At 38.4% G+C, this 10,425-nt stretch overlaps 1 protein-coding gene across 1 annotated transcript; it reads left to right on the top strand.

Annotated features, from left to right (window-relative positions):
- The first annotated feature begins 7,433 nt into the window (after positions 1–7,433).
- LOC136216978 (uncharacterized) lies at positions 7,434–8,827 on the top strand. Its single transcript, XM_066003528.1, has one exon. It carries the CDS (start codon positions 7,670–7,672, stop codon positions 8,714–8,716), a length of 1,047 nt encoding a protein of 348 aa, XP_065859600.1. The 5' UTR covers positions 7,434–7,669; the 3' UTR covers positions 8,717–8,827.
- The last annotated feature ends 1,598 nt before the right edge of the window (positions 8,828–10,425 follow it).

Here is a 10,425-nt window from a genome sequence, read left to right as displayed (position 1 = left end):
TATTACTTGACTTGGGGTGGTTTTAAGTTTATTAGTTTATTATAAAATTTCGTCTCACTTCATGCTTGTATGAACACTTTATAATCACTTTAAACAAACTTAGGGATTTCCTTTTATTAGACTTATTTAGTTCTTAAAAGAGGTTGCCTTTATATAATTATGAAACCATATCTTATTAAAACAAATGATGCAAAGAACACTTCATTTACATTAAGTTTATATCCTAGAACAATTGTCTATAGGACACTAAACCCCAACATTGGAACCTGCAGATCCAGCTGAGAATAATGTGGAGACCATCAACCCTCTATTTGAATCCAAAGAAGTCTCCCAGTATTGCCCTCAGGATCAAGATCCTCAAGTTTCAGAGTTAAATAAAGAGGTTAGGTTTTCTAAACTCAGTATTGAGGCTAGAAATGGTAAAACCATGGGGGTTAATAAAATGAATAGGAAGAAACTTAAGGGTAGTCATAAGACTAGCCAAACTTCTCTTGGGTTCATGGAAAAAAGGGGGTCTGCAGGTACCTCTTCTAGGCTCGTAGGAGCCCCTAACAAATATCTGGTTTAGGTTGGTTGGGCTTGTGTTTTGATGTCCTCTGTTGATGGATTTGTTTGTATGGAATGTTAGAGGAGCGGCTAGCAAGGCAACCCATATCCATGTTAAGGATTTGATTAAGCAGTTTAACCTGTCGTGTTTTGCTCTATTGGAAACCAAGATCAGTGGAGCTAAAGCAGATGAGGTGGTTAAGTTATTTAGAAGTTGGAAGTGTGTCAGGTCAGAGGCTTGTGGCCGAGCTGGTGGTATTTGGCTTTTTTGGAAGCCTAATCTGGTTCAGTTTGATATCGTTAAAATAGATAAACAATTTATTCATAGTAAAGTTACCTTCCCTAGTAATAAACCCATCTTTATCACTATTATGTATGCTGATCCGATTCTGGCCAACCGTAAATGTCTTTGGGAGGCTTTGTTTTCATTTAGTACGAATATGGTGGAGGCCTGGTTTGTTGCCGGAGATTTTAATGATATTGCAGTTATGAGTGATTAAAGAGGGGGAGGGAATCAATATATTAATAGGTGTCTTAATCACAAAAAGGATATGGATTTGTGTGGTCTAACTGACATTGGTGTTGCGGACCATAAGTTTACTTGGAAGCGTAATAGTACCTTTGTTCGTTTGGACAAAGTCTATGCTAATATTGTGGCTCAGAGCAGTTATCCGGATGCGACCGTGTTAAATCTCCCCTTCTGTCATTCGGATCATTGCCCTATCCTTGTCAGGTTGGTGAGAACTCCTCGTCCGAGAGGGGAGAGACCCTTTAGGTATCTGGTGGCGTGGGAATCTCACCCTGAGTTTAAGAACTTTGTGCATGACAATTGGAAACCTCATTCGAATGTCTTACTGGCTATAGAGGGTTTTAGAAATAATGTGGTGAGCTGGAATAAGAACATTGTTAGCCATATTATCAGAAGGAAACCGAAAATTCTGAGAAGGATGGAGGGTATCCAACATATCTTGGAGATCAGGTTTGATCACAGTCTGAGTTGTCTCCTTAGATCCCTCCAGAATGAGTTGGAAGCTGTGCTGAAGCAATAGGAGTTACTTTGGTTTCAGAAATCAAGGAAAACCTGGATTAAGGATGGAGATCGTAATACAAGGCACTTCCATCTTTCTACGGTTATCAGAAGGCAGAGAAATCAGATTGATGCTATTAAAGATCCGAATGGTAACTGGATTTATGAGGATGATGAGATCCGTTTTTTGGCCCTCAATTTCTACAAAGAGTTATTTAAAGAAGACCTGGTGGATTTGGATTGTGCTCTGTGTTGTCCTCAGATGTGACTCTAGCAAGTGTACTAGATACAAGTAATAAAGTGATAAGTCAAGTATCGTCTCCACAGGGATTGAGATCCAAAATTATATGAGAAAATCGTTGCTGAACAGTGTGTGTGTGAGTAAAGTTATCTTCGTAGTTGGATTGATTGTTTGAGTGTGGTCAGTTAAGACAAAAGAGTGCTAAAGTTATGTAGGATATGACAAATAAAAGACAGTTTAAGGGATAGAACAGGCTAGGCACTGCCGAACAGGTTGTGCAAGACCATACAACTCTCCAATGAATTTATTACATTACCAATGAAGTCAAAGTATCAGCTTTAATGCCCACTTAAGTCAACTTTCGTGTGTTCTTAAGTTCCTAAGATTTACTAGAGCCAATAGCGTCCTAAAGGAACCTTCTCTCTTGCATTAAGATCAAAGCTGCATTTCCGCTAGGAAAACCTTTGACACAACCATCTAACATGTCTGCTTCGAGGTTGTGAGATTGATAGAGATATCAGTGAAGATGCAAGTAGTGTCCTAACATTCATCTATCACATGCATATATGCCGAAGCACAGAAATAAAGAACCTCATCAACACATCATTGGCAAAATACTAAACATTCATTGAAAGAGTTATAGAACTTATATAACCGGCTCGAACTGGCCGTGCCTATTCAAGATGGATTACTCACTCATATCGAGCAGTGAGCAATCAGAAGTTCTTGATACAACGAGGAACTCCATTGGAGCTCTATTCTCAAGCTTAAAGAGTGACTTCTCTATTCTAAAAATAAAATATCCGATCATAAACATTCTCCTCTATCTTTCCTTTGCTACATCTATTTAAAGGAGAAAGATAGGGCTAAAACTGGTACCCGAAAGTACCCTTACAAAAGTAATGCATAAAAATAAGTCAACACTTTACTAAAACTAAAACAGAGTAAAATAATCATTGATCTTTTTGACCCTTGAACACTCAAGGGTCGAAACTTCTTGTCTCTTGTTGCTTTTAGGAAATGCCACCTGAACACTTTTCCACCTGCTGCCTCTGCCTCTGCCTCTGCCACCTCTGATCTGTCCGTCATCGAGTATCCGGCGTTTAACCGCTGGATCAAAGAAAGGCTCCACTCCTCCTTGGCAGTTGCGAAACAAGCTGTTTCCAGCGAGTTTGGCTTTTATCCATGCTTATCTATAAAAAGACATTAATCAGTCCTTTTATCTTGCAATATAATGTAAAAACACCCAAATTCTTTTATAAATATTATGTTAAACTAAGTCAATTTCATGCCTAACACTCTGGCTGTTTCTACATTTCCGACGGTTTGTGAGGATAAGGTTATTGAAGCTTTTCACCCTATTGAGTGAAAAGAGATTGGCCAGGCAGTGTTTAGCATAGGTGCTTCTAAAGCTCCTGGGGTTGATGGGCTCCCGGCTGGCTTCTAACATAAGCATTGGGAGACTGTTAAGGAGGGAGTTTATAGTTTTATTAAAGGGGTTTTTTGAAGGCTCTGAGGATATTAGGCTTGTGAATAAAACTCTTCTGGTCCTGATTCCCAAAGTGGAGAAGCCTTCCGCTTTCTTACAGATGAGACCTATTAGTCTTTGTAATGTGATTTATAAAGTGGTTACCAAAATCGTGGCTAATAGACTTCGGTGTATTCTCCCTGAGATTATTAGCCAGAATCAAGGAAGTTTTGTCCCGGGAAGACAAATGATGGACAATATCGTTATCGCACAGGAGATGGTTCATTCGATGAAGGTCAAAAAAGGCAAGCGAGGTATTGTGGCTCTTAAGCTGGATCTGGAAAAAGCTTATGATCGGATTAACTGGAGTTTTCTTCTGGATAGTTTGGAGAAAGCTGGGATTCCGGATAAGTGGAGGAATTTAATTGAGGCTTGTATTTCTTCTCCTATCTTTCAAGTTTTGATTAATAGGGATATGTCTGAGAAGTTTACTCCTTCCCGGGGTATCCGTCAAGGGGATTCTATGAGCCCGTTCTTATTTGTTATCGCCATGGAGAGGCTTACTCATCTTATCCAAGATGTTGTTAGCACTGGGAGGCTTCACCCGGTGTCCATTAATAAATTCTGCCCCTCGATCACTCATTTGTTCTTTGCTGATGATGTGATGATCTTTGTGGATGGAAGTGAGGAGCAAATTGATGTGATTATGGATATCCCTACTAACTTTTGTTCTGCTTCTGGTCAAAAGCTTAACATCCAAAAGTCTAGGATGTTGTGCTCTAATAACATGGACCAAAGAGTCTATAAGAATTTGAGTGAGATTTCAGGTATCCCTCTAACCAAGACCTTTGGTAACTATCTGGGGGTTCCTCTTCATAGTGATAGGGTTTCGAAGGCTTCTTTTAAAGAGATCTTTGATAAAACTAATAAGAAGTGTCCAATTGGAAAGCTAATTCCCTTTCTCTGGCAGGCCGGCTTACTTTGATCCAATCGGTGAACTGTGCTGCTCCTAATCACTTAATGCAAGCTTGTAAGCTGCCGGAACCTGTCCTTAATGGCCTTGATAAAATCAATCGTCGTTTCCTGTAGGGGAACTTGGAAGAGGGAAATAAAGTTCATCTGGTTCCTTGGAAGGAAGTCTGCCAACCTAAAGATAGGGGAGGTTTAGGGATTAGACAAGCCAGAGACAATAATAAAGTTCTGTTGATGAAGCTTCTTTGGAGAATGTGGCAATCTCCGTCGACTCTATGGGTTCGGTTATTGTGTGGTAAATACAGAAAGGATAAGGTTTTTAGGGGGCCAAAAGAGAGAGTTCTTTGTTGTTCCTTCTTATGGAAAGGGGTTAATGCAGTATTCTCAGAGTTCTGCTCTGTGATTGGTTGGTCGGTGGGCAATGGCAGATCTATTAGTTTTTGGAACGACACCTAGCTGGGGATGAAGCCTTTATTAGAGGTGTGTTCTTCTCCGACGCCTCTGAAAATTCGTAATTGGAGTATTGCCGATGTGGTGGACTCAGAGGGAGATTGGATTTGGTCGAATTTTGAGGCATACCTTAATCTGGAAACGCTCCTGAAGATTCGGGGAGTTAAAGTGAGCAGTGAGGAGGATGATGGGGATATTCATTGTTGGTCCCTTACGAATAACGGGGCCTATTCTTGTAAATCTGCGTTTGTCGCGTTCTATATCAACTTGGATTCTCCTCATTCAGTCGCTTGGAAGAACATTTGGGCCCTGAAGGTTCCCTATTAGGAGTTTCCTGTGGCTTGGGGCTAAAGACAGGTTGCTCACGAACGTGGAAAGGAAAAGACGACATTTAGTGGAAGCTGATACTTGCAGTAGATGCAGAGATCAGGCTGAAACTACCTGCCATACTCTTAGAGATTGTGAGAAAAGCAAAAAGGTGTGGAGGGAAATTCTCCCGGGCCATTTGCTTCCTAAATTCTTGGCCCATCCTGATCAGGATTGGTTTATAGATGGAGTTAAAGGTTTGTTACTGCCTGAGCTGGAACATGGTGCTATTCTCTTTGCTGTTGTTTGTCACCAGCTTTGGCAGTGGAGGAATGCTGATATTTTTGCAGAAGGAGCAGTTATCTTTCCTAATTTACTTGCTTTTTTCTCTAAAAAAAATTAATACTATTATTAAGAGCTTTAAGGAGGAGTGTTTAACGAATACTAGACAGAGAAAGGCGGTTCATTTATTGGGTTGGAGCAGACCCGGGGAAGGGACTGTAAAGTTAAATACTGATGGTTCCTGTCTGTCGGATGGAAGGATTGCGGCTGGTGGGATCTTGAGAGACGCTAGAGGTGCTTGGGTGTCTGGCTTTGCTCAGAACCTAGGAGTGAGATCTTCCTTCACTGCTGAGCTTTGAGGAATTTTCTCTAGGCTTAGGCTCGCGAGAAATCTGGGTTTAAAAAGTCTTCTTGTGAAATCTGACAACCTAGAAGCAGTTAAAATTATCTCTGGAAATAAGTCTTTATGTTTGGGCAGTCAAAATTTAGTAAAAGGGATCAAAAGGTTATGTTCTTCCTTCGACACCATCAACTTTGGGCATGTCTTCAGGGAGCAGAATAGGGTTGCTGACCGCCTTGCTGCTGAGGGCCAGGTGAGGATGCTAGGAGTTTCTACCTTCTCGTCGCCTCCAGACTTCCTTTATTCCTTGCTTTCTGATGATCGAGTTGGGGTTAGATTTCCCAGGCTAATCCCGGGTTAAATTTTGTTGGTTTTTTTGTTTGGGTAAATAATTATAAGGTCCTTATGTTTTTACCTAACACGCTAGTAAGTCCATCATATTATTACAAGGTCCTTAAGTATTATCTTAATCAATTCTTTAGTCCTTTCATTTGTTTTTATAAATGAAAGTCCAAAATTACCCCTAGTTATATACATAAAAAAAATTATTTTTTAGTTTCAAATGTAATCTAATTAATTTTAATGAAGTTTTTGAACTACATATACACCGAAATTAATATACTTGAAAAAGTATATTATTAATTTTTAAATTTTAGTTATTTTTTTTATTTTTTAATATAATATCATTAAACTAATATTAAATATTATTATAAAAAATTATATTTTTTTTCTTCATTTGTAAAATTCATTAGAATTGTAAAAACTTTTTGCAATGATAGTCTTACTCCTATTTTAATAATTTTTAAAATATTTTTCATTCATTTTTAGTCGATAAATTTTACGTTATTAAATTAAAATTATATAAAAATTAATAAATCAATTACTTTATATTAGATTTTATATTGGAGAGATTGTGATTATTTAGAAAAAAAGAAAAAAAATATAAAATAGAAAAATTAGATGTTTTATTATTAAAACATAAAATAAAAGGTAATTTTGGTATTTTAAAAACAAAGGGATTAAGGAATTAACAAAAACAAAAACTGGAGGACTATATAATTATTTCTAAAAACGTAGGAACTGAGTAGTATATTAGATAAAAACATAAGGACCTTATAATTATTTACCCTTTTTGTTTTTTTGTCTTTCCTTTGCCCACCAAAAAAATTAATAATATTATTGATAAATTGATTTTTTTTAAGTGGGTTGCTAAATACTGCTCCCAAATTATTTATCACCGCTTCCATTTGGACTTTTTTTGCTCTTCTCATAATTTTGATAAAAAACTGAAAATTCTCCCTCCAAACTCATAAACCCGAACAACATCAATTGAAATTATGAAAATAATTGATGTGTGACAGCCCGAACCTTGGAAATGGATGATTACAAGTCGGAAACATTAAAATTTATAAAAAAAACTCATGAAAATAATATATATTTTTTATGACGATTTTACATTTATCGTCACAAAAAAATTGAACGATTTAGTATTTTTCGTCACTAAAAATCTTCCCGACCCAAATTTGGCCATAGCGGGAACGGATATCGCATCTGCTCCACCACAGGTCGAACGGACGCGGCATCCGTTTAGACCAAATTTTGACCGATTCTCTTAAAAAAAATCAGTTTTGAAAAAAAAAAATTATGAAAAGGGTAAAATTTTTCAAATGGCGACGGTGATAAATAATTTGGGGACGGTGAATAGCGAAACCTTCTTTAATTGCATAAATAATGACATAAATTTATTATATGAAGGGAAGGAATGGATTACAACAGTTTTTGTTGGCTTCAATATACCCAACCTAATGAAACAGTAAAATCACCAGGTTGTTGGAAATCAAACAACCTGCCATAAATAGCAAATCTCAATGGTTATAGATGATCTTAGATCTGTATATTCCATATATATTTAATTATCATATTCACAATTTCAACAATTCTGTTACTGTTCTAAAAAGTAGTAATTATTTTACTTTATTTAATTGTGTTTTTCTATTCTTTCTTTTGAATTTGAATTTGTAATTTATTTACCTTTGAATGGAAGAAGGCGGTGGTGGTGGTCGCCGGAACAGAGATCTCTCCGGCTTAACTCTTGAAGCTATCTTAGGCCCTCAGAAGCCTCCTCCTCCTAATAATCCTAGGACTGCCGTGGCTCATACACCGATGCAGGTCAACAGAACACTTCTAGACATAATCCGTGATGAAGAACCTCATGGATCGTTGTTTGGCCACAAGGATAGGAAATCATGGAAAGCTTTCAGAGATAAGCTCCGCCTTAAGCGTGCCGGCGCTGCCTGGACCTCTACCGTTCCTATACCGGCTTCTGATGTTCCTATGCAAAGTTACAATAGCTCAAATTCCAACAACAATTTCCATAATCAGAACAGATCTTTGATGTCCCGCCGCGGTTCGGTACGATACAACACCGTTTCAGCGGCTAATCCAGGCGATTCTGACGACGATTCAAGCGATAATGCGGCCGTTTCTAGTTCTAGACCGCAGATGTCTCGCCGGACCTCGTCTCGATATGGATTATCCGATTCATCGCCATCGGAGACCTCCTCTTTCAGACCGCAAATGTCGCGGCACAATTCAAGTAGGCACGTCGGGAATCCGGCGAGTGAGAGCGATGATGAAGACGATGGACGGAAAATATCGGAGGAGAGATCAATGTCGGCGAGGGAGGCAATAGCTGCGCAGGAAGCGACGGAGGCGGAAGCGGCAGCGGCAGACTATCCGGGCCAAGCAAATATTACGGGGGGCGGAGGAGGAGGAGGAGAGGCGACGATGTCGTTAATGGACTTATTGGAGGAGACAGATCGGCAAATGGGAGTAGTGGGGTCCAGGTATACGGTGGCAGATGACGTGGAAGCCTATGATGAAGAGGAGGAAGAAGATGATGTATCGGACGGTGGTGATGGAATAGAGCATACTTGTTGCGTGTGCATGGTAAGGCATAAAGGTGCGGCATTTATCCCCTGCGGCCATACCTTTTGCAGATTGTGTTCAAGAGAGCTTTGGGCCCAAAGGGGTAATTGCCCTTTATGCAATGGATATATCTTGGAAATTCTTGATATCTTTTAGGCTTTTTCATTTTTTAAATTGTTCACAAGAATTATTTATAAATCTGAAAAATTCTTTCTTATGTAATACATTCAATCAATAAAAAAAAAATGTATACCATATCATACGAAATAATTGATGTTAAGTAATAAAAACACGAAATAATTGTGTTAAGAAATAAATGTGTATGAATAACATAAATTGATTGGTTGGATCTATTACTTCGTAATATAATTTCTCGTTAAATGAATGATACTAGTATGAGTATTATTGCATGTATTAACCAATGAAACAGTGATGAATGATATTGAACAAGAGGTCCAAGTTGCATCAACATATTTAAGGCACGTGCAAAGTTTATCCTTGAAATGTTTTACTATTATGGCTAAACAATTTGGATCTCTGAGCGTTTGTTATTAGGAAGGAATTATGAGTCTATCTTTGAATATTTATAGATTTGACACCACTTAAATGAAGCAACCAGTGAAGGAAATCTCTTCTAAAATTTCTGCTAAAGTTAAGAACTTTTCTTTCTTAATTTTTGTCTCACGGAAATTATTTTTCAAGTTAGTTATGTTGTTTTTACAAATGCTTACATGGTGGAATTACTAGCGTCAATTCATGTTATTTCACTGGTTTGGGCTAATGGATGACCCATTATTTTTTTTGAAATGTGATTCTAATTTAGTGGTGGAGCTTTAAAAAAAAAAATCAACTAGTGTTCCTTGGGCCATTAAGCATGATTGGTATGCTCGAAAATTCAAAACAGTGGATTAGGCATCAAAACCATGAGACGATTTAATTTGGCAATGATTGACACGGTGGGCTCGAAGTTACTTCTGGACAAAACCTCTCTGTGGGCTAAAGTTCTTAGTGCAAAGTATTACAGTAAATGGGAGGGTCAGGAGATATTTCGAGCATCAGCAAGTCATTCCTATACGTGGAAGAGCATAGTAGCAGGTAACTGTTTCTTGAACAAAGGAATCAGAAAGCTTGTTTTTAATGGGAAGTCAACAAGATTCTGGCTTGACATCTGGTATGGTGACAAACCCCTTATTCTTAATTCGATGAGCCTGCCACCGGAACACCTGCTCAACCAGACGGTTTCGTTTTTCTGGGATATTAGCCGTTAGACTTGGCAATGGGATTTATTTGCTAATTTTTTGGATGCTACGATTGTTCTGCGACTTGCCTCCATGGCTGTTAGTCCTAATATTTCAATGGAAGATTGCTGGTATTGGTCTCTTGCTTCATCTGGAGAATATTCAGTTCGAACTGGCTATGACTGCATGGATCCTCCTTCATCAGTTTCGAGTTCGAACTCAAGTTGGCATGTGATTTGGCTGCTGGAAGTTCTAAAGAAGTTGTAATCTTTTGTCTGGCAGCTTCAACACAATGTAGTATTGTGCAACTTTAATCGGGTGCGGAGACACATCGCAAGCGATGAAACTTGCGCTTTCTGCCATGAACCCGAGACACTGCTTCATCTTCTTTGGGATTGTCGGGTTCCACGCCTAATTTGGGACAAAGCTATTCTAGCGACACTGCAGATGTCGTTTTACATCACTGTCTTTGATCGATGGCTAAAAACGAATTTGGTACAATCGAGGACATTCTGTGGCCTACATTCTTTTACTTCAGTATCTGGTGGCTATGGAAATGGTGAAACGAGAGGGTATTTGCCTCTGTGCCCATTAATGCTTACTCTATTGATAAAATCATCATCTTTT

Source organism: Euphorbia lathyris, chromosome 2 (assembly GCF_963576675.1).
Source record: "Euphorbia lathyris chromosome 2, ddEupLath1.1, whole genome shotgun sequence".
NCBI classification, from domain to species: Eukaryota; Viridiplantae; Streptophyta; class Magnoliopsida; order Malpighiales; family Euphorbiaceae; genus Euphorbia; species Euphorbia lathyris.
Note: the sequence above shows the minus strand (reverse complement) of the source record. Positions and strands in the feature narration are given on the sequence as shown.